This window comes from Manduca sexta, unplaced genomic scaffold, assembly GCF_014839805.1.
Source record: "Manduca sexta isolate Smith_Timp_Sample1 unplaced genomic scaffold, JHU_Msex_v1.0 HiC_scaffold_2262, whole genome shotgun sequence".
In the NCBI taxonomy this organism is placed as follows: domain Eukaryota; kingdom Metazoa; phylum Arthropoda; class Insecta; order Lepidoptera; family Sphingidae; genus Manduca; species Manduca sexta.
The window spans coordinates 1-25631 of record NW_023593209.1 but is presented as its reverse complement, the minus strand read 5'-3'; the positions used below and the strand labels follow the sequence as shown (position 1 = coordinate 25631).

General features: G+C 32.5%; 3 protein-coding genes and 1 pseudogene across 3 annotated transcripts; 2 read left to right on the top strand and 2 right to left on the bottom strand.

The window, feature by feature from the left end:
• The first annotated feature begins 6 nt into the window (after positions 1–6).
• Positions 7–4989, top strand: LOC119192025 (annotated as a pseudogene).
• A 2910-nt stretch (positions 4990–7899) lies between these two features.
• Positions 7900–10793, bottom strand: LOC115444076 (transcription initiation factor TFIID subunit 13). The gene is given in 6 exon segments (XM_030169711.2): positions 7900–8109; positions 9517–9575; positions 9712–9744; positions 9747–9868; positions 10268–10446; positions 10537–10793. Coding segments are annotated over 5 exon segments (390 nt in total). The 5' UTR covers positions 10579–10793; the 3' UTR covers positions 7900–8109; positions 9517–9561.
• Positions 10794–11402: 609 nt separating this feature from the next.
• On the top strand, positions 11403–15239 carry LOC119192026 (RNA-binding motif protein, X-linked 2-like). The gene is given in 6 exon segments (XM_037445878.1): positions 11403–11743; positions 11823–11975; positions 12373–12445; positions 12447–12503; positions 12829–12975; positions 15068–15239. Coding segments are annotated over 6 exon segments (489 nt in total). The 5' UTR covers positions 11403–11729; the 3' UTR covers positions 15113–15239.
• A 292-nt stretch (positions 15240–15531) lies between these two features.
• Positions 15532–19237, bottom strand: LOC115444074 (inositol polyphosphate 1-phosphatase). Its single transcript, XM_030169708.2, has 4 exons — positions 18356–19237; positions 17789–17933; positions 17292–17494; positions 15532–16613 (listed from the first exon to the last, which is right to left on the bottom strand). Exons 1-4 carry the CDS (start codon positions 18804–18806, stop codon positions 16381–16383), a joined length of 1032 nt encoding a protein of 343 aa, XP_030025568.2. The 5' UTR covers positions 18807–19237; the 3' UTR covers positions 15532–16380.
• Positions 19238–25631: the final 6394 nt, after the last annotated feature.

The window sequence follows — 25631 nt, the reverse complement described above, 5'->3', positions numbered from 1 at the left end:
TAATTTTTAACGTTGCAATGGAAGTCATTTTATTTTTCTAAATTTTACAGATACGTGTACGTTTTCTGCGAGAAAGCTGAGAAAAACAGCAAGGGCGGATGGGACTATGAAGTGAAACCTTACAAGCCTGCAAACTTCCTCCTTCAAGAGATCGCTATCCGTTTAGCTAACACTAAAGCGCACTGGGATTCATATGTTGAAGAAGGTAATCTTAATAATATAATATATCGTCTAGTTGATTACATAATAATAATATCAATCAGACATAACTGCTAAAAAAGAATTTAGTGAAGTTGGCTCACATTATAGTCATTAACAGTTTTGGATACATTAAATGATCCCAATTTTTTTCGATTTCCCTGTTTTATAGAAAAGTATTTATTTACTTAGTCAGTAACGAATTCGTAAACAACTGGTACTTTAATTGTTATGTTTATGTAATTATTATTTATCAGCATAATAGATTATATAATTTTTTTTGTAATTTTATCATCCCCTTTACGCAAGTCGGCCATTCTAATAATATAGTTGGTATTGTATCTTCCTTCTATTTAGTTTACCTCATTTTGATACTACGAAATAAATATATAATAACACTTATACTTGAGTTAGAGTTGCTAGTATTATTCAATCTGTCTATCACGAGTATTTAATTTGGCTTGTAAATAGAATTCAGTTTCGTAAAAAACGTAACAGAAAAACGTTAAAGAACTGATTTCAAAACTAATAACCCTTATATAATGTTCTACTTTCTTTTTTTTGTGTGTGTGTGTGTGTTTTTTTCACTTAATGTTCAATCGAGAATTTAAATAACTATATTGTTATGGCAATCACGCAATCGATATATTCGGATCGATGCCTAAAATAAACTAATCAAAGTAGGTTATTTGCATACACATAAAGTAAACTCTACCTACTCTAGAATCATCTACCTTTTTAGGAATCAACAGAGGTGTATCACACCCACATTTCGCCAGCTTTTTTAGGTGACATGTCTAGGTCAATCCTATTGCTATTTATGGGTACATACTGGACTCCGGGTAATTATGCGCAAAAAGCATCATTTATCAGACCTCTGGGTCGAACCCGTAACGCAGCCGTATTATAATTTATAACTATGCCATCGAGCACCTTGTGAAATGTGGATAAATTATTCTGGACAAATTTATTTATGTCAAAAATTATGTAGTATGGAAGATATGACTAAGTTTGATAGCTTTTTGTGAGCAGCTGTGCCCATGTAGAAGTTCGTTCTTCGTCTTAAACAAAACCTATACTGTGCTCCCAATTATATTCTATCCACCTGACAAAACTACATAAAAAATTGTTTAGTAATTCTGAAGATGTACCTACGCTAACAAACTGAAAAACAGACAGACAGAAAAGAATTCTAAAGATGGCTGATGCGTGTGCTATTACTCTTCCATATTGATTCTCTTGCCTTTTAGTATACGTCTGTGTAGTACATACGCTATAGCTATGTGTGGTTGTGTTGCGGCAGGGCTGCGGCGCCTGCGCGGCGTGCCGGGGCGGTGGGAGGCGCCGGCCAGCGGCACGGACCGGCTGTGCGTGGACGTCGGCCACGGCGCCTACATCGAGGTGTCGCACCCCGCGCCGCAGCCTGACCAACTGTGAGCTCCACCGCACTCATAACTGCTATTAATAATATCAACAATTATTCAAATATTAACGCTAGTGTACATTTATATGGAATTTCTTGCGCAATATATTGCTCTGCAATCATACGCTGCCAACAGGGGACGAGCTACGTATCAAATCGCGGAACCTCGCCAACCTTCGACACTCTTCACTGTAAACACATACCCAATATGTACTAATATTAAATGAAAATTATAGAGTGATTGGGAAAAGTACGGTACCAGCAACCTAACGAGCGCTAAATAATTGTCATAAAAATAAAGACAATATCTAAACTACGTCCGGGGATTGTTACTAAGTTAAGTTCTTCACAAAAGTTTAGTATAACATTGTTTCCTCTCCCTTTAGCTTTTGATGTGTATTATTTTGTTTTAATAAGATTTACAGTAACATATGAAATGAACGTGACCAATAAAATTAGAATTACCAATTTCATAACCGTGACTTGATTAATTTGATGTGATTCATTTCGCGCTGGAAAATCTTTGTACGTCAATTCCACGTCATATTCTTTACCTATATGCGGGTAACTGGGTCACGTACACGTTTCCATTATTCACATATGGACATACATTGCAATATATTGGATAATAGGAAAATGATACCGAAGAGGTTATGGGAAGGAAGCGTGTTCGAAGTCTTGACCTAATTAACATTTGTTATTCAAGTCTCCAGGAATTTTAACACCACATAGGTAAATAGATTTCGTATAAGTGTGCCTTGTTAGTTGTTTAAGTGGGTCTACAAAATTTGCTAACACTTGTCATTCCACTTCTCCTTTATAGCCATTATAGTGACTAACAACCGACATGCGCTAGTATTGCAAAGATCCTTGATTTACTGCGACAGCTTGAGTAAATGCATTTGTAATGCATGATTGGCAAAGAGACTTAAATTTGATATAAATCCGGGTAATTTGTAATAATGTTATGGTCAGTAATATAGTGCAATAAGAATTAACGAATGAGATGGCATCTTCTAGCAAATCGATATTTGCTATGTTATACATTGTTGGTTAAGTAAACTATAGTACTAGTTCTGTAAGTATTAAAGGTTTCCAATATTTTTTCACATAGACTACTTTCAAAATTTTGTTGGTGCCGGTGGACTCCTGCAGTAAAATTTCTACTGTATTCCCAGAATATGGAAGTTTTGTGGATGTACCAATCGCTGAGCTTCTTAAAATATTATATGCCTACATTGGTAGGTGAAACCTAACCATCATTTTAATTCTTTACTATCAAAACTAGATAAATGTTCGTTGACCCCCGCTTGTGAACCCTCATTTTTTGGTTACACTAACGTAGAACCCGTCAATGCTCCCGTGGACGCCGGAGGGTCCAGATGGACGGCTTTGGGAATCAGTTATGTAAATTTTAATAAAATGTTTGTTATGTGGACTAAGGGTCAACGAGGGTATGTAGATAATCCCAATACTAAGGTTTTAGTCGCTCAATAGATTATGGAAAAGTGTGGGGTGACGTACATATTATGTTATTTGTAATTTCATATGTCAATGTCGCTGATATTCAAAATGAACAAACAAAAATGTGTTTATTATTAGTTATTGTTAATGGCGGTCTTAGCTAATGCGAGGCTATGGGGGGCACATTTTTGTGAGGCGTTTTAATCAAACTGTAATGTATTTCTTTGTGCCTCTTGTGTACGCGAAGTCTTGATGTTTTTTTGTTTGTGACCCTATAAGGTCGGCACAACTGTTTGGTCCAATGTTAAGTTTAGTCTAACAAGGTGTTTCCGCAAAGTATTCATCAAAAACTTCCATATAAGTTAAGACTAGCGATAATACTTCAAAAGTTCTATACAAATGCAACTTGTAGCAAGTTGTGTCGTGTATGTGTAATGTAAGCGTCGTGTTGATGTGCGTTGTGTCCGGCGCAGCGCCGCGGCGGGCGCGCTGCGCGTGCACTGCGCGCCGGTGGCGGGCGCGCGCGGTGGCGGGCGCGGGGGACGCGCGCGCCGCCTTCGCCGCGCATGCGCGCGCACGCGCCTACGACTGCGAGCTGGACGCCGTGCTCGACAGCGTCGTCGGCAACCGGAAGGACTGCTTCCTCTCCGTCAGAGGTACAACACTTACATTATTATACCTTCCATTCCATTCCACTAACGCAATTATTTCATCCTTTCAATATTAGAGGCAGCCTGGATCAATGCTTTTCCACTGTAAACGTTTATGAACGATCGTGTTGTATCGGTAGTCATATTTCTTACTGGCGTTTAATCGCGACGCCGCTCGAATCATAAACTTTTACAAGGTAGAAATAAAAGGGTAAAAATCATACTATCTACTGTTCCAGAATAAAAAACAGCATCTACCTTTTCATATGTTTCAAGCTAACTTCCTATTCAATTTCATCAAAATTGGTTCGGTAGTTTTACCATGAAAGCGTAAGAGACAAACAGATAGACAGAATTACTTTCTTATTTAGGTATATTAGTATGAATAAAAATATTTATTTAAAATATAATATTTGTACCCTGTGGAAAAGATTTATAACCCAGGAAGCAAAATATATATATATTTTTTGTTTATATACACTACTTTGTTTAAGACAATTTACCTCCTATAGGAAATATTATACAGTAAAAAATACTAAAGCCGTTTCGATGTGCGTCAGAAGTAAAGGTAGAAATCGCCCATTACATTTAAATCATAGAAACCAGTGTAACTTGTATTTAGGGAAAATATATTAAGCAAATGAAACTGAGTATTCTATGCATGCTAATTCAAATTTTCCTATTACATTGTATTTTTAATTGTATAGGTATTTCTGACTACCGTGACGGTACCCGCGGTAAGGAATGGCAGCCCCGGGCCGCGCTCTGTGCCGCTGCTGTCATGAAGGCTATTGTCGCCGCCATGGATCCGCCAACTGACTAAGTATCTCAATGAATGCCATCATTCAATATATTATATTGGACGTAGATCGCGGACACGTAGCATTATACCCGTAATGCAATGCTACTGTGATCTGATTTATTGCCATTTATATTTAATCCATATTACCGTGTTTGGGCCTTAAATAGTACACTTTTAGTATTTATTGTAAAAATGTTCTTTGTTAAAATAACGCAATATAGAAATCCAACTTGGAATGTGATGAGTTTAAAATAGCTCATTATATTATTTATTTGACACATGAATATAATACACTACTTAGCACTCAAATTACAGAAAATCGGAATTTTTTGTTGATTTTTTTTTTATTAAGTCAAAAAGAAAGTAATGCAAAAATTCAGAATAATTTTTGAAATCTTGCATTACGAGATGTATGTGTGTCCAATAAATGTGTGTAATTTAAGTAATTCAAGTAACATATCCGGATATTAACAATAAAAAAGCCTTATTCACATTGAACATTTTAGCGTAGTTACTTTGAAATATAATAAATGATTTACAGGTTTACTTGCCTTAAATATGTGTTATTAACAATTAGAGAAAAGTTTAATCTCGACTGAGAATTATTTACAAAATATATAGAGTAGTAAAGTAGATATAATCTTATTTGTGATATAGCCTAGAGGTTTCCGAAAAATATTTTCCATAATAGTCATGTCTGATCATATTATGGTAAATCCATTTTGTTATAATATAGTAGACGAAGTGTCAAATAAACGGGCTCAAACTATCTTCCCGCTTGGAGGCCAAATAACATACTAACATACAAGTGCTTCACATTATATAACTACATTGAAGTGTTCACATATATTAATATAATAGTCCTCCAATAATGGTTAAACACAATATATTCATATTTACATGTACCGTTAGATAGTAAAATAAAGTACACTTGTTGCACAGTAATTGTTATATTACGCCAGAGCTTAGAATGTACCTTAGTCACTAGATTAACATATTTATTTATACCATACTAACTCACTGCCATAAATGGCCTAAACATTAAATTATTAATAAATATATTGGGTGAAGTTGTTAATACTGCTGTGAATTAAATTAAAACCAAAGTTTAGACTGTGGGCTGTTTTCAACACCACGTCTAGTCGCCTAAAAGTAACACATTGTTAAAATATTTATTTATCGCCGGTGTTGTAAAATCATGATAATAGATTTATAAATCTTTATAATAATTATACACAATCATAATATTATCTAGATGCATATTTATTATTTACTCAATTATTAACACTAGGTTGTAATAGAAACCTTTTAAATGTACCTATTTGCTAAACAACTATTGGTAGCTAGACATATTTTAACGTGCATTTAAGTTTGTCACAATTTTGTTTAATTTAAAATCTTTATAAATATTTGTATATCTGTGAATGTAAGTTACAAGTATAAATTTTGTTTACATATTCTTGACTTTAGCACAAATAAATAATTATTAAAAAATTATATTTGTTTGTTTTACCTTTACATGTTAATGTATAATTTACTTCTATCGATTGCGAAAATGGACCAATCCGATTTTTTTGTTTACTTTTATTTGAATTATTCCCTGGATCGGATCGAAGATTAAGTTCGGAATCTTTAATTAAAATCGACCGTATCAACCAGAAATTTAAGATTTATAAAAATATTAGTCTATCCGAATGTGGATGCGTGAGCGTTTTATCGATGTACAAATTTAAAAATTGTTATGCTGAATATCGTAGGTTGTGAATCATGTAATTTGTATATTGTTTTTGTACCAAATAAATAAAGGCAAAATATCTACGCAGCAGTGCCTAGCGGCATCTTCGACCCGAAGCGATTTTATAAATTTTAGTAAACATAATACTAGATAATCATATTTTAGCACGTTAAATCAACCATATTGTCGCACTATCGTAGCGAGTGCCGTATCGTTGGGCCACGCAGGAGTCTGGTCAGAGTTTAGGGCTCTTAAATCTAAGAACAATCATAAATACCATCTTCAATTATTATATACTAGCTTTTGCCCGCGGCTCCGCCCGCGTTATAAAGTTTTTCAGGCTAAAGTTTTCCGTTATAAATGTAGAAGTTTCCCGGGAGCCTATGTTCTTCCCAGGGTCTCAAACTGTCTCCATACCAAATTTCATTTTAATACGTTGGGTAGTTTTGGAGTTTAAAACGTTCAGACAGACAGATGCAGCGGGGGACTTTTGTTTTTATAATATATTTTTTAGAACTTTTAAAGTGGAACAATCCCGTCATACATCATTGTTGCATAACTTTAACCGTTTACGGAGCGCAGGCAACGGAAGCTCTCAAAACTTATAATTTTCCCCGTTTTTGCAACATGTTTCATTGCTGCTCCGCTCCTATTCGTCAAAGCGTGATGATATATAGCCTATAGCACTCCAGGATCAAAGGGCTATCCAACACAAAAAGTTATTTTCAGTTAAAACCGGTAGTTCCTGAGATTAGCCATTACTGCTCCGCTCCTATTGGTCATAGCGTGATGATATATAGCTTATAGCGGTCCACAAATATAGGGCTATCCAACACAAAACGAATTTTTCAGTTGAAACCGGTAGTTCCTGAGATTAGCCATTACTGCTCTGCTCCTATTGGTCATAGCGTGATGATATATAGTCTATAGCACTCCAGGAATAAAAGGACTATTCAACCCAAAAATATTTTTCAGTTCGAATCGGTAGTTCCTGAGATTAGCCATTACTGCTCCGCTCCTATTGAATATAGCGTGATGATATATAGCCTATAGCACTCCACGAACAAAGGGCTATCCAACGCAAAAAGAATTTTTCAGTTTGGACCGGTAGTTCCTGAGATTAGCCATTACTGCTCCGCTCCTATTGGGTATAGCGTGATGATATATAGCCTATAGCACTCCACGAACAAAGGGCTATCCAACGCAAAAAGAATTTTTCAGTTGGGACCGGTATTTCCTGAGATTAGCCATTACTGCTCCGCTCCTATTGGGTATAGCGTGATGATATATAGCCTATAGCACTCCACGAACAAAGGGCTATCCAACGCAAAAGAATTTTTCGGTTTGGACCGGTAGTTCCTGAGATTAGCGCGTTCAAACAAACAAACAAACAAATTTCAGCTTTATATAATAGTATAGATTTTGTTTGGTGAAATATAGAAGGTATTTATGAGTACCTGAATTTCTTTTAGATTTTGCAATTTTACTTGATGATCACCTTTTGGGACAATAATATGAATATGTTTGTACTTTGTACTAAACAATACCACAGGAAGCAATGTTTTAAAAAATGAAAAAGAAAGCCAGTGGTAACAAATTAATCTATGAAATGAAATGAAACTAAACATATTTTTTTGTTTGTGTTTATTATAAAAATACATTTGAATTGAGAACTGCCTCCTATATTTTAAAGTCAGTTAAAAACAGTGTTAGCCTTTTTACATCACAATAAAAGTTAATAACAATGTTTTTATTATAATTAGATGTAACACAGGAATGTCAGCTAAAAACAAAAGTGATCCTCTTGCTTGAGAGCTTCTTGAATCCTAATGTTATTCTGAAAATCAAACATTTAGTGTAAGATTTAGTATTCCTTTATGTTGTCGAATTACTAACACTCATTACTAACTACTTATGGTTTGATTGGAACATTGCAAGTCACGATAACATATATTTTTAGTAGAGTACCAAGTGTGCATGATGATTAAAAATAAGAGAGCAAGTGTGGAATGCCTGGCAAACTCTCACAATATGTATGAATAATCAAGATTTTCTATTCATGGAAATGCTAACTATACACCTTCATTGAAATATTTCTTATGGTAACTCTTCCTATCACTTAATATAGACCATGGAAATTTTTAAACCCTAAGGAATCACATAAAATACAATTTCTCTTTAACGAATTTAAGGAATAAAGCTAAAGCACTAAACCAATTGTGACATTTCAAACATAATTATCTAAATCTTTAACATTATATATTTGTTTATCAACTCCAAAATGAGTACAATAAGATTAACTGTTAAACATTTTTTTATGGAACATTATACAGAACATACAGTAAAACCTGCATAATATGCTGGTTTAGGCCAGCCCCTGCATCTTGAGGCATATTTGTATAAATTTTATCACGCTGAATACTATACGTCATCCCGGTTAATACGTCATATGTGCACGCGCGTTATCTCAAATTTATGAACCGGGAAACATTTTTAATGCAGATGAATTCGGTAACTTTTTTTAATTAATCCCAGAAAAAATTATGTCTTCAATGGACAAAACAATAGTATAATGACAAGTAAATAGAGACTGACTGTCCTAGCCTGTTCCAATTCTTAGTGGTGATAAAAATTATACATATTACACCTTATTATTATTATTGCTTATTATTGCCAAATGTGTGAGTTCATTCTATGATGTGATAGGGGGCGACCTTATGTTACGATGGTACTATGGGCGACATATTGGGCACAAATTCCAGATTCAGAGCTGATACTAAGCAAAAACCCAATATCACATTTTTCAATGTGCTTTTCGAACCCCATACTTTAGAGTGGCATGGTATGGCATACAGGTTTTATTGTACAAGCTATGTCCACATTATTTAAGTCAACTCACATTAAGGCAAATGAAAAGGTGACCATGAATAATAAAATAAAATTTGTCTTAACTGCCAGAGCAAATAAAAAATATAATTAAATCTCTCTTTAACATAAATAATGCAAGGTTTATTCATTCTATAAAGTTATCTTGCAGTCCAAATTTTTTATGCAGGCATAGCCAGAAACAAAAGCTAGTAAATTATGATTTACTTTAATCATAGGGTACATACATGGAATTAATAATTAATAAGTATGTATCAAAAAAGGGTTAGGTCACATTCTTCAAACAGAAATTAAACTACCCACATTAGTAGTGTGCATACACAAAAGCAATGTGTCATAAACAAATCATGTTACTTGCATCAGTCTAGAAGCATGGCGTCTGTTGTTTGGCATGGTCACATTGTTACTGTTGGTCTTCTATAATTTCAAAACATTATTATTTATAGTAGTCAAATCAATCATTAAAAATATCAAATTCATTGCAGGCAATATTTTTTTTTATTGTCTTCATTAAACAAAACAATATTAAACATTGTTAAATAATTTGCATTACCAACATATTTGACTTCATCAAAAGCTTTTCTTGCTTTTTGAGCTCTTCATTCATTGTAAGTAGATCTTTAACTCGAGCATATTTGCGAGGATCTTTACGTACTAAAAATATTATGTCTTCTACTTGTACTCGACCAGTCCTACCCACTTCCATTGCTCTAGAAATAAACATTAATTCTTAAGGCGATACCTCAAGGTCCATTTTCATACATTTTGTTTCGGCTTTAATCTGGGTAACTAAACAAGTATTGACAAGTAAAGAATTTAAATTCACGTCTAGTTAGTGATTAGTTCTCGCAGTTGAAAGAAAAACGTAAAAATAATTAATAATCATGGATATTTCTGCCTTTAAAATTTCGTCATATTAAATTTTAAAGGCCGAAATATCCATGATTAATTATTTTACGTTTTCTTTCAACTGCGAGAACTAATCACCAACTAGACGTGAATTTAAATTCTTTACTGCCAATACTTGTTTGTTACAAAAAAAATGTATGAAATCTCATAAAACTAATTGTGAATGTATGTTGGAAATAACTATTTGTTTCTCTACTTACCTATGTGTGGTTTCTGTAATAAATTCTACAACTAAGTCTTCTAGAAAGTCTACACTCTCTGTATAGGGATTTTGATCATCTCCAAAACCGTACATCATACATCGTAATTCCTTACTAAATAGCCTTTTCCGACCAGATGCTGTTGCACCCAGTTGCTGTTCAGTATCGTCGTCATCAAACTGTAGACAAAGCAATTTCCCGTATAAAACAGAATCTTCTAGCAATATTATGATTGAAATACAAAAAAAATTACCATTTTGACTATTTACCTGATCGTAATTATCTGCACCATCAGGAGTTGAGGTAGTCATTCTTTTCAATAATTATAGCTAATTTACCACATAAAACGAGGTAGTATTGGCTGATTTCTAACTTTATAAAAGAAAATAAATATACAATTTCCGTAATTTGATTGAGAACTTCACTTCGTGTGATAGTTGACACGACTTGTCAGTTGTCAATGAAGTGTCAACTGTCAATAAGAATTAAGAAATGTGGCAATAATTCACATCAATATTACAATATTGGAATGTGCAGGAGTGGGGTCACATGAAAATATCTGAATATATCGCTCCATATCTTTTCTTCGCACACCTCTTAGTTTCTGATGACGTCGCGTACGCGTATTGCGCTTCTTTGCTAGTTTCTTAACATTCTCTTCTATCGAAATTCGTATAACTTGTTGATTTTTATCGAATTTTATTTCTTTTGTGCTAGAATTTATATGACGTAAATTAGTAATAAAAGTAAAGTGTAGATACCAAAAATAACAAAATATATTAAATAATGTATGCGAAAAAAATATCACCATAAAGTATATTGCTGAACTGAACTCTCTTTATGTTACCAACAAGAGTGGAACGTTTGAGTACGACCCCAGAAACTACTAGACCGATTTTAAATTTTTTGTCTAAGAAACTATATTACTCCTGAGTGCTAGAGTCTACTTTTTATCCCGGAAAAACGTTTTCACGCCGACGGAGCCGCATGCACGAATCCAAAGACAATTATAAGTTTAACTGACACAGTGACAACATTGGTGACAAAAATACGTAAGACTAGGCAGTATGGTCGTAAGACTATAGCCTGTCCTATAAGGACGAATTATAAAAAAAAAAAAAAAAAAAACATTGGTGACAACTGACACGTTACTTTGACAGGTGTCACAGGGATCGTCTTAACGAGAATTTATATTCTTTTATGTTTATGTCTTTTACTTATGGTGATGCCATGGAGTTAGTAGTACATTATTATTAACTCCATAGGTGATGCTTACTGCATGCTTTTGCAAAGGTGTTTATCTGCTGTGTTACAAAATTCATTTCACTTATACTTTGGTAATGTTGGTGTAGATTTACTTCTGCCTGTTCTGATTTAAAGGCGGCGTTATAGAATTTATTATGAATTGATATACAATTATTTATGCTGAATTAATTTGAACTTTAGTTAACAATCCGAAAAAATGAATCCTATGACGTAAGTATTGCAATTTTAAAAATTTCAATTGTCTGTTTATCATCAATGAAATCTAATAATTTTTCTTATTTGTTTACAGCAATGTTAAAAATGTGCTCAAACTCAGTGAGCGGGAACTTACAAATAATTCTAAAAGTTCATGGCACGACCAGTATAAGGACAGTGCATGGATATTTATAGGTGGTTTGCCTTACGATCTAACTGAAGGAGATGTCATCTGTGTATTTTCACAGTAAGTATAGGAAACATAAAATATGTAATAATTTCAGATGGAAGCTAGGCTCAGGTCATTGTAATAACTAAAATACCTACTATTGTTTTATGTTTATTTAGTAGAGATTACTAAAAGGTATATTGTTAGTTTTTTATCATAAAATCACAACATATCACACCTTAACCCGTCATGACTTGTCAAACAGCTACGCATGTGACGGAAAAATAACCTTATTATGTAGTATATAAGGTTATAATCCCGTGACACGCAAATGTCATGTAGCTGTCTTGGCTCGCCGGCGAGCCACGAGAAGAGTTAAGCTTTATTACCCCATTTTTTATACTAGATTTAAAAAGTTGTATTCTTATAATATTTCTCTAATTGTACAAATTATTATATTTTTTTTATATTGCAGATATGGTGAAATAGTTAACATAAATATGGTCAGAGATAAAGCAACTGGTAAACCACGAGGGTTTGCATTTCTTTTGTTATGAAGATCAGCGTTCAACAATACTTGCTGTTGACAATTTAAATGGAATCAAAGTAAGAGAAATTTAAAGTATTTTAAGTACATCAAACATAATAGGTTCTATGGGACCTACAATTTGTTTTATGAAAATGGTATTTGGAGAAGGGCTCTGATAGAGTCTCAACTGCTGAATCTGGTGACATTGCAATCAATATGACCAAAGAAAAAAATCAAGTGCAAGGACCAACTGTTTACAAGCAGTTGCATTACTGGATTGATATAAATATTGTACCACAACCATTATGTCGCATATTGCTCATAGTTGGCTTGCTAATACTATATTTACAATTGTGAATTAACCAAATTAGAAGTAAAAAATATGTATATAAATTGTTTTAGATTTTGGGCGAACCTTACGAGGTGGATCATTGTGAACAATACAAAGCTCCAAATGCAGATATGAGTAAAGTTGATGATGTAACTGCAGCTGTTAGAATGGAAGGCTGTGCACCAGTGCCTACGAAAGTTGAGCTAGTTGTCAAAAAGGTATCTAGTGTAAATTTAATTTCCATAATGAGAAAACCTATATAGCAGTCTAGAATAATATTATGTATATTACTGAAAAATTACGAAATTAGAGCTTATTCTCGATGCCACATATTATTTTGACAGTATGTAACAAGCACATAACGCACTCCTTCGCGTTTAAGACAATAGAAATTGGCATACGGAATATCATTCCACTGGAATTTTATAAAAGTAATGAAAAACAGCTGTGTTACGAGTTGACACTGGCATAGAGAATAAGGCCATTGTAGGTTCCGAAATAGGGGACCGGACAAATTTTCAGAAGGTGTTTTAAATTGATCATTGTGGATATAAATAGCCAAGAAAAATAGTATTTTGCACAAATAAAGCTTAAAAAGTACATAAAACCATGCCTAAATGTTAAATAGCTATAATTCCCGCGCAAACGCTACATTATGTTATTTCGTCTCGTGTGACGTCATACGTGGATAAAGCAACTTGACAAGTCTTGTCATTTGAATAGTGATTCAATAATGCCAGATTAGGGTTATTTACCCTAGATTTAGGGTAAAACTGAATCAGCAGGGTATTTTTTATGGTAATTTTTGGGGTAATTCTACGAGTTAAGGTATTAAAGCTATTGTTTCACGGTATTGTAATAAATATTGAGCTTAGAGAAAGATGTTCCCTACAAAAATTGTAGGCCATGAAACAATTATAATTTTTATTCAATACAATTTTCGTGTACAGCTAGTTGTTCCTAATAAAATGAGATAATTAAATTAATAATTATTGAAGTGGAAGTGAAGAAAGAAGTGGCGTCTGCATAGATAAGGATATAGAAAAAAAAAGTACGGAATTATTTATGATTGGTTTAAGGGTAAAATTTTAAATTCCAAATAATCCTGGGGTAAAGAGAAATTATGATCTGGCAACACTGCATAGACCGTGTTATCTCAGGCAATCTCAGGTTACTGTGTAACAACCAGAATTCTATATAAATAAATATTCTATTCCATATCATGTGGCAGCTAAAACATAAATAAATACTTCTCATAACCATAACCTCCCTGGGTGTACAAATGATTTAATTAATTGAAATATTCATCGATTTATTTTAAACCGAAACACTATTTTTTATTTACTTACATCAAAGTGATCCTCACAAAACTAAATCGGTGAGTCTGCAGACATTCCGTCGTAGGTTCGTCTTGCTAACTGCAACCTGCTTTTCGTGGTACATCAATAAATAATTTGTTTGGTAAAGATATAGAAGTATTATTACATTCAGGTACGACGCACCAACGATATTTTTTGCGGTCCATTATGATTAACGATTAAACAATCTGTAAACGTTAAGTTGGAAGATAGTAACAACGTCCCGTATAAATTAATATTAATTATTAGAGCAGTTCTGTGTCAAAAAACACCTTTAAAGCATTAAAATTGATTAAAATAACACAACGCGGTATGACATCCAGATGACGTCTGTTTGTTTACATTTTACCCACGTGTGACGTCATGCGCCGTGATTGGTGTTTCATTTGCCGTAAAGAATAGACTAAAAATATTATAATTATTGTATTTTATTTATTGATTTAAAAATACAAATCACAACTCTTTTACAAAAACAAATATGAGATAATATTTTTAATATTACAAACTTTACTTTAAACTGAATTTCAGATTTTTTGGTAATACCTGTCCGGTCCCCTATTGCATGTTCAGACAAGCATAAATAGTATTAACTGCTCAGCTAGTATGATTATTATAAAATTAAACTGGCTTTAGGCATATATTGCATACAGCATAGCAAAACTAAACACCAACATCCCGTGTATAAAAATCGTACTATGAGCATATGACAAGATCTACATTAGCTACCTAGAATACAGCATACACTGCTTTGACAGATTGCAATAGACTAGCTATAGCTATAGAAATAGAATCTATTGAATAGAGCAACTCTCGCTTTCTTGTAAATGTTTTAAAAAACGAGTCATGGCCACCACTGCCATTCTACAGGCATGGCATGCTTATGACCCCAAAAAGTATGTGAGTTCCTTTTAAGATATTATTATTGAATTTTAAAATAAGATTTATTTTTTAGGAAGAAAAAAGTAAAAAGTGGCAAAGTAAAAAGAAAAAAACATAAAGATAAGAAAAAGTAAAAAAAGAAAGAAAAGAAGCAGATCCAATTCGAGTTCCAGTTCTAGTGATGATAATTGAAAATGCTGTATTTTTTTGTAAAATTCAGGAATTAAACTGGATATGAAGTATTATTTATTAATTAATTGATCCAATAGTTGTTTGGGTTTATACCTAGTCTCGTTAATACGTTTAACATGGTGAATATAGACTGTCGCCCCATGCCGGCTTTACTATCTCCCCGAAAATATTTCAAAATATGATAATAATAATAAATATCATTATTATCAGGAATATTGAAGAGTATAAATGTAGGCATGGAGCCTAATTTACACGACCATTAATAATTTGGATATAGTCATCGGAATCACCGGTGTAATTAAGTATGTCGCAGTAAAAATTCAACGGGAATATTTATAAATAAAAATAAATAATACCACATTATTATGACATGTGTTGTATTGATATCTTTATTTAAAACCATTAAAATAAAAATATAACAAACAGTAGAGATATTTCTTAACTCGCAATTTCAATAAGGGACCTCACTAGCTTTTCGATTTATCATGGAAACACCAATCAGAATAGATAATTTTTTTACATATTTAAGTATAGATGAAATATTTTGATTGGATTTTTCAGGGAATCGAATCGAAGATTAAGATTTAGATTATGTATTCATAATGACAGTAAATAGGACGTTGACTGCACACCTATTGGTTAATTGAACGTGCAACGCCAGTGCGACGCCACACACCAGGCATCTCAAAAACAAACTTAAAGCAATACTGCAAAACAAATATGCTATCTACTCATAAATCGTATCATTTTTTACACGCTATGCGTATGCTGCCAAACTTGCGTTCATAGTGGTTACGCGGGTGCGGACAGCACTTAACATGTGAATTATGATGAGCCAGCCACATTCATATCGTAATTTCATTGTTTTGGTATTACAGTCAACAATTTAATTATTATGGGCTTATTACTATAAGATCTTTCCTAGAAGTCCTTCGCATTGTTTATCAAAACCAGACAAATTAATAGACATTATAATTAAGTAAAATAAGTAAAGGGAGAATGTATATATAAAACGGTAACATCACAATTATTATAATTAATCCTAATATATGATCAATAAATAACTTATAGTTTTTGAAAGACCACACAGGTGACTAGATAAGGTTAAAGATAAACATGATACTAATGTTTCAAAATATGTGAAATGATAATAACTTATTATTATTAAAATAGAATTCCACAATTTTAACAGAGTTATGATAATATTTCTTTTAACTTATCAAACACACTAGTGTCAGAATATGCTATAATTCCACCAGCATTACAATACACTTGATTATCAGCATCTATAGGATCATTGTAGGTGATAGGAGTGAATGTATCATTGGTAACTATATCTCCTCCTTTAGCCCTGAGAATAGCGTGAGCCGCACATGTATCCCATTTGAATGTTGTTCCTTTAGTCACAAGGTATGCTACTGCTTCTCCTGGAAATGAAATAAGACTTTATTGAGGTGTTTATTTAGAACTGGACTTACTTGTTCCAAATGGAACCATCCCACAGAATGAGTTTTGTGTTAATAATAAAATATGGTTTCCAGAAAAAAAATGTGTAGAATGCTTAAGTAAACATTCTATTAACAAGAAATCTTCAGCTCTAAAAAATACACCATTCAAAATACTAATTCAGGAAATCAAATTCAATTTATCTCAATTAAACCGAAGTTGTAATCAGATTTATTTTACACACAGATGCATGCACACATAGTCTTAAAGTGTCTGCAAATATTGGTTTAGTTGACAGAAGAATGATGATTATTGAAAATATTATTTTTCAATTAAATTGCATGAGATGTTAAAAGCAAAAAAGGGTTTAAGGCGATACCTCAAGGTCCATTTTCATACATTTTGTTTCGCCTTTAATCTGGGTAACTAAACAAGTATTGGCAAGTAAAATTTCGTCATATTAAATTTTAAAGGCCGAAATATCCATGATTATTAATTATTTTTACGTTTTTCTTTCAACTGCGAGAACTAATCACTAACTAGACGTGAATTTAAATTCTTTACTTGCCAATACTTGTTTAGTTACCCAGATTAAAGCCGAAACAAAATGTATGAAAATGGACCTTGAGGTATCGCCTTAAGTAAAAATCAGTCCTTACCTAATACAACTTTTAAAAGTTTATGACCAGCTCCTGGAACAGATTGAGAAACAAAACCAGAACTTTTTACTTTTCCTATAATTTCAGATTTTTCTGCACTGCTCATAAGTACTATTTTATTATCTGCAGTTGTTTCTATTGCATCTCCGCCCCATTTATGTATTCCATTGTAACTGATGCCCCAAACTATACGACCTTTACCACTGAAAGAACAAACATTTTAAATTAAAATCATACATAATTATTATTATATAATAAGATTTCTTCAGATTGACTGAAAAATAAAATACAATAAAAATAGTTTTTAACAATAATTTTTCAGTCACCAATATTTATAATAATGAATATTGTTTACCTTTGTGAAAAGTTTCTACCTATGGTATTTTAACAAATTGGATTTGTATTTTTTTAGAAAATCAAGGACACACTAAAAGAGTCATTCGGGTTGAATACAGAACCTCCTGTTTTGAAAGCTGGTTGAAGATAAAGAAACATACCCATTCCAAAATGGCTGGTTAATAACTCCCATAATAGGTTCTCCAGTAGATTTTAAATAGGCTCCAATAAGGATTGTTACACACGGTAGACCTTGGTCAGCATTAGCTGTATGTCGCACTCCTGCTATAAACTCAGCTGTTGCATCTGTAAAAAATATTGTATTGAGGAACATTGGCTTTATATTATAAGAATAGACTAGTTTGTACTTCTTGGCAATCAATGAAAATTTTGGCATGCCTTTCACTTTTAATAGTGCTTTTATCACAAAATGTTTTTTTAATAATTCATATGAAGATTTAGGAAATTGGGGGATCTTACAATAATTACAGACTATGGTATAATAGGGACATTTATTATTACTTTCAGAGTGGCAAGGCTTAGTCTGAATGACATAGCTTGTATTTATTAAGGTCTTGCATTTGATATTAGCTATTAATTAGCTTTAATATTTTACTACACAAATTCTTCTATTTTAAAAACATTTGAAATTTTTGTGTTTAAGTTTCTCTGAAATTTTAAACCTTATTCAATTTTTTATTAATATATTTCTGATCAATGTTACTTACCTATAGGATCAATCCATATACCTATATCACTAACATTTATTTCTGATATATTAACATTTATTTTATCACATACATCTAACTGGAGCTCACAGTGAGCAGCCTCAGCCATTCTTTTAGCTGCACTTGGTGTAACAAGCAATGAAAGTAAGTTAGCAGTTTCTTCTGCATCTTGCATAATCGATACATTAATTCCACCAATTTCAGAACATTCTTCACCTCTAACGTGATTTGCGAGTTCAGGGAAATGATGTGCTATTTCAGTTTTAGCTGATTCTTGAGCTAAAACATCAGCTATAGTCTTAAAGTCATGCTCAAAACGAGTGTTAGCTTCGCCTTCAAATTTTTCCGCAACTAATAGTATCTCTTTACTAGATTCGGGAACACAGCACGATCGGGCAATACATGCAGCTCTTTCTGATGCCCTCACAAATGTTTTCAAGATATCTGCCATTGCTAAATTTAATTAAATTTATTCAACCGTACACACAATTTACTGTCAATATTTCTTTACTTTTGAAGTAGATTTCAAGATCATTTACACATAATATGTTACAGTTAGGTAAAGAAAAAATAATTACTGATAACAAATAATACAACAATAATAAGCAAAAAATTAAAAACCGCTCCCTCGAAGTCGAAGACTGAGTTTTTGAATTACGGCATAGATTAAGTAATATACTACGTAAGGAGAGGCGACACTTAGTATCTATATTGATTTTGAACTCACGGACACATACATGAGCTCAGTTTAGGTAATTTTTTCTACCAACGTTACGCATAACAAATAAGGCAAGCTTGCCAACCTATTATTAAATTCCTTAGACGATGAATAATATTTAAATAAAAATTGCTGAACATAAATCTTACAGACAGAAGTATAAATTATGATTTAATTTTGAGTACTAAAAGTAAAACGTCCACAATTTTAAATAACTTCTGTTATTTAATAACAAATTATTATTACAAAATACACAATAGTGTTGTTACGCGATTTTTTTACGTATAAGTTATATATAGTGTTTAAGTCTCACTGAAGTATTCATTACAGTACAATTATTCGTAATTTTTCGTTATATAATATTTAAAACGTGTTATATATAAATTAAACAGTATGATACATGAGAGATATAATATTTTTTTGTCCAATCAACAATTACTATGATTACAATTACTAGAAAGGAAAATTCCTAGATTTCAAAAGTTAATTTCTTGATTAGTTCTTTTCTCCATTGTATCACACAAAACAAATAAAATACACAAATGTAAACACAATTGGAGTAATTATCTCGGAATAATAAGTCACTATTTCGTAAACACACACGGCAGAAAATTGTTAAAGAAAAATATACTTACACGAAACGGAGGAGAAGACTCAACTCAGCTTATGCGGCAGAAAACTCAAGTTATTGAACAAAATCGCAATTATACAGAATTACCCAACAATAACATTAGTACAACAATAACAAATCTAGCGTCAATAGTGGAAGCCAATTGTCAGCTAAAATGATAGTCAACATACTTTCTAGATTTTTAGGTCTATTATATTGGTACTATATGTAACCTAAAGTTTTGTCAACCCAAACTTAACTCTATTTGACGTAATTAAGATACATAATCATTCTTAGAAAACTCCGACCTAAACATCATTACACAAATTGTTCTAAGTGTCCACCCCCTGACAGATAGACGGACTGACTGACAAATGACAACTGATAATTAGTGTTTCCAACGTAAAATTAGCTAATGTACACTAGGGTATTTTAGTGTATGTCAGAAAAAAATCCAAAAATATATAAATAAGATAGTTTTCAAAAAGCAATCGGAAAATAATAGTTTCAGTTCATAAAATTATAAAATAAATATTTAAATTCAATTCAAAGTTTTGACTTTTTTTTATCTGTTTTACAAATATGCGAAACGAGTGCCGCTATGACATGACGTCATCAAGGCAGTAAACTAGTTGAAGTGACAATACGCGTCCACTATTTCTAGTTTATTGAAATAGAAAATTTTATCGGATATTAAATTTTGAATTCTTCTCGCAAGTTGTAACCAACTTATCCTCATAGTTATATATCAGTTGGCACTTGAATCCGTAATTTTTTCGGCGTTTTACACTAGTATTCTCACATTCAGGAACAACCCGCCAAAGATAAGTATAGTGGGTAGCTCATATTGTAATAATTTACTCTTTCTCTATGCACAGCGTGGTTACTTGATGTTTACTGTCGAGATGACGTCAGCAACGTGACATCTAGCGTTTTCGTTTATTTACGCGGGAAAATATAAATGTAATATTTAAATGTATTAATTTGAGACACTTTTTAAAAAAAAAAAACTGATAACTGACGAGTGATGTTGTTGCCAACTTTTTTTGTTGAATGACATTCAGAACCACTAGGAACCATATAAGCCGGGCTTATACATCCGAAATTGGCTCAGCTCACACACACTCTTTTTTATGTGTTGTCACTTTTTAACTTACCAAAAATATTATTTGAAAATAAATAAAATATGAATTCAAATTGAGTGAAACGGAATAAATATTATTGATCAATCGGATAAATTTAGAATATTCACCGCTGTAATTCAGCATGTGTATGATATGCTAAATTATATAGGATCGAAAGCGTTCTAAATTTAAAATTATGAATTTCGATTTCGAATTCGGGCTAAAAGTTTGATTTTCCGTTTAAAAGTGCCACCGGGAGGGCGTTCCTACAAATGAGGCCCGTACCAAGCATCGGGTGTTATCATTACTTAGGTACTAACATTTTTAAAATGTGTGAAATGTTTTGGATGTTTGTAAGTTTAACAACTACGAATAATTTGCGCATAAGGTACTTTGAAATGGTAATCTTTGGCAAAATTTGCGTAACATTATGTAAGATAATATGAGAATAAACCCGGAATTGTATACGACATGGAGATAGTACCTACTAGGCAGAATTAACTTATGTGCTAATTTATGTGCTTTTCGGTATTTTTGCCATACATACCCACTATTGAAATAAACTTGTATTATACGTTCCTTTTAATTTTCACCGTGGTGCTTTACATGGCTTTTCAGTTGTAAATATCTCTATTATGATAAACACCTTTTTTGTTTATTAAGTTACAGACGTGAAGAAGTAAGAATGGAAGTGAAAAAATTATATTCACAACTCTTCCCTATACATCTATTTGATTCGCTGCGGGTAAGACTAATTTGATGCTCCTAGAAACTCACCGAGCTTCATCACTTGGTGGCACATTACTTTTTGGCGGATTTTATACCTTATAAATTTTCAATACATAGATGAAATAAATCTAGTTCAGCATTATTTTATATTCACTGAAAACCTCGGAGGATTTCGGTTTCAGTTTTCTGAAAACCTCGCTGGTCTTTAGTGAATTTAATATATAAGTACCTACCTACAGAGGTAGGTACTTATATATCGATAGGAAGCAGTGAAAAACGATTGAATTCCATTCACATTACTGTTAATTTCTTAAAATCAAATATTTAGCGCTTTAATATTGCAAACATTTGTCGTAGCGAGTTACTCTGCCGCACCGACATCGATTGAGTAAGAAAGTTAGGATTCGATCCGAATTCGAGGATCATGACACCGAATAACTGTATTCGGATCTGTATCCGCGGATATACTTCGTTAACGATCCAGCACATCACTACTGATCATGTACAGCGTACCAATCATCACATTACTCATCGGTTTTGACTTTTCAGCTATAGAAAAACAAAAGGCATGAAAGATAACACATAAAAATAGAAAGGCGGAAACATAAATAGTTAGTTTAAAAAGCGGAACTAAGCAAAGTGCATTCATTGTCGTTTAATAGATAACATACATTTATTAGAATACATGAGTAAAAAGGAATATTTTATTAGTTTTTCAGAAAGAATGCTATTTGCGTAGGTAATCACTAGTAGATTTGTTATTCCTTGTATATTCTGGAGCCAAATTGAATAAAATATGAGGAATGATGCAGTGTTGTTTAATACCTATATTTCGTCCAAACATTTATTTAACTTTTGACATATACACGTCTTTGAAATATATACTTACTTAATATCTATAATCTAATTAGTATAAATATATTTTATAGGTATCACATTCGTATTAATTAGATTATGATTGTGTATTATGATGATTCGCATTCGCATATGAGAAAAACCTGATTACGTGTTAAAAATGCTTTGCTTGTCTGTTTACTCAGGGAAATCTTCGAAACAATTTGCGGATTTTATGATTTTTTTGTAGGTTGAAAAGTTCAGGGGAGTATGTATTATAGACTAGTCTTTAAATGTTATAATGGTGGAGCTGAAAACGTGGCTACTCTGTTATTAAGCATTTTGATTTATTAAATAAGTACTTACTATTTAATAAATAGGGTTATTTTAAATATGTATAAGGTAAAGTAACTAATAAAAAGTAGGTAGATATTTAAGTACTACCACAGAATATTTATATTTCGTCTATCCATCGAAAACCTAATAATAATGTGTTCATATTGTTCTTAACTTAATTTACCGTGAAAAGTCATAAGTCATCGTTGGTCACATTAATTTGTCTGAGTGTTACACTGCACCATTTAATTAATTGGTAAAAGTTGCTTCAAGGTTCCCAAATATCGGTGAATGCGAATGCTACTCAATCATGAACACTTGATCTTTGTCGGTGGTCGTTTCAAGTGGTCACAGATTACATAAACTCCGCCAGTCACCGCTAGTGCGTGGCCGACCTCTGCAGCGCGTACTGATCGCTCTATTTAGGAATAGATTATAAACAAAATGCACCGAATTAGTTTATGTATTCGACGATATCGAAATGTTTTCATCCTTGAACTACAGAATAGTCATTAAGTGGTTCATGAACACGAACATAATAGTTGTAGGTATTTATTTTTCTCATAACTCAGTAATACAGTTGATAGATTTTATACACGCTATGTTAATTCACGTAATCATATTGAAATTTGATTTGATATTTTTAGCTGATAAAAATATTGGTTTCACTTTTAGGGTCAATAAACTTTTGTGCCTTATAAGTTTCAGAAACTGATCTTAAATCATTTACTTAATCATAAGAATTTTATTGCACTGCTATGTTTGATGTGTGATTCAGTGTTCGATTCGTTAGTTAAAATATTACTAATGTTATATCAATTGCGGAATGTCTAATACATAGATACTAACTGTTTTAAGGATTTAAGCAATTAAAATAAATACTTTAGTATTTACATATGTACACAACATAACGCCTTTCTCTCTTCTTAGTGGTAGGTAGAGGTATTCTCACACCCAAATCTTGCCGGCCATCATAGCTCCCATATAATAATAATAGGTGAAACTATTGTCATTTAGTGGGTACTATTCCAGACTTCGGGCTGATACTGAACAGAAAATACTATACCTACTTATACATGACCAGGGGATCAAACTTGTGACGTCAGTACGCCAGACGTAATTCAATACAACTGCACCATGAGGCAGTCTTTCCAATTTAAATAAGTACTTGGTTATAAAATTCGAGATGATTATAATTTATATATGTATTGGAGAATACTAGTTTGAAACATAATTTATTTATTATGCCTCTCCCCGTAGTAATTAATATTGTATAGTATTAAAAATCTTATTTCCGTTTCATGAACATGACTAAGGATTTTTTAGAACAATTATTGCGTGTATTGAACTATTAATTTTATTTTCAATTGTTATAACATGCTTGTTAGTGACTTCCTACTTATATATATCAACGTTTTATAGTAAACTAGCGACCTGTCTCCGTTTTGCATGGGTAGCACAAGTCTATAGCCAGGTGGCTTCTGGTGGTCTTATTGCTGCCAAGTTTTACAGGATTAAACGCTGAGCTAATCTGAAGATTATGTAAAAATTTCATTGAAATCACTCTAGCCGTTTTGAAATCATCGTCATATTCATTTTTGTACTATTTTATAATATTTAGATGGTGGAATTTAGATACATAGATAAATGTTATGTATTTGTGCCTAAGTATTATGTTTTAATTACATACAAAGCCTGTATGTATACTGACTTATTGCTCTCAATTAATTTAACTTTAAGCTTTATTTGGAGTCCACGTTTTCAATTCTCTATAGACTTTTTGTAAGGTAAATAATCTCCTCAGGAGATACCGGAATACATATATAATTTGGAAAAAAACATTGATAAGGTTAATATGGCGATCTTTTTATTTGATCGCATTATACATGTTAAAAGAGGTGAAACAGATGCTTATTGAAATAAGCTTTGTGACCAATAATTATCGGACTTCCCTGGAAATTAACTTTGAACCGAAGATGTTTTTTTTAAATGACGAAAATATTTATAACCTATTTAGAATAGAACGTGAGCAGCTTATTATCAAAAGATCTTATTATAGACATTTTTGTTCGGTTAATTTTGCTTGTAAAATTATTTAGACTCTACAAAAAACTTGTCCGTGCAAAGCATAGTCGCTGCATTTTCGTCGGCGTCTTAAATGACTCACATCACACTCAGTACGTATATTTTATGATTGCAGTAACGACACAACTGGTTGCAAGAGTGTACACACGTGTAATTTACTTGTATACGCATACATAGTAATTAATATCATGCATTTGTAATGCGCCCTAAAGATTTCATTTTTACGATATGAATGTACAATTTGCTTCATATATTTTCATTAATCTCTTTTTGCACATAGTATACTGTTTTGTCATATTTACTGAATTAATTAATGTCTTCTTAATAATAGTTCTTTGCATTCTGTCTGGAAATAGGTTAGAATGATCTTAGCATATTAAACTGGCTTCTAGTATTGCGTGTAATTTGCAGGCTAATGACAAGTCACGCGAGATCTTCTACGAGCACAAGGACAATTCATTGTTTTATTTTAATGCAATTGTGATGAGAAAAATGTTATTAGCCAATAACGCTACCCTAAAATATCATTGTTTGTGTTATTTATCTTATATTCCTTCATCTAACAGCTAATGTAGCAATTTGAAGTGGTAGACGGGCTTGTATTGTTACACAATGGCACGTGATGCTACTCAAACAAGCAGCGTGAGAGGATGCTATGTGTGAATTTTCGATTGTTTTGTGACCAACTCGATCTAGCCACTTGATGCTTCATTCAAATAACGTTCGGAGTTCGGACATACTATCACGGTTCAATACTTATTAGGATTCTTATCACTTGTAGTTCTTAACCGCGGTCTTAACCTTCAGATAGTTTTTTGGAAGATTTTCACATCTACAGGG

What these genes read in the sequence shown, in the direction of transcription:
- LOC115444074 (XM_030169708.2), bottom strand. Translation starts at nt 18,806, where the DNA reads ATGGCAGATATCTTGAAAACATTTGTGAGGGCATCAGAAAGAGCTGCA. An exon ending in TATATGGATTGATCCTATAG is followed by an intron (nt 17,934 to 18,355) that starts GTAAGTAACATT and finishes TATTTTTTACAG; the next exon opens with ATGCAACAGCTGAGTTTATA. An exon ending in AACCAGCCATTTTGGAATGG is followed by an intron (nt 17,495 to 17,788) that starts GTATGTTTCTTT and finishes TTGTTCTTTCAG; the next exon opens with TGGTAAAGGTCGTATAGTTT.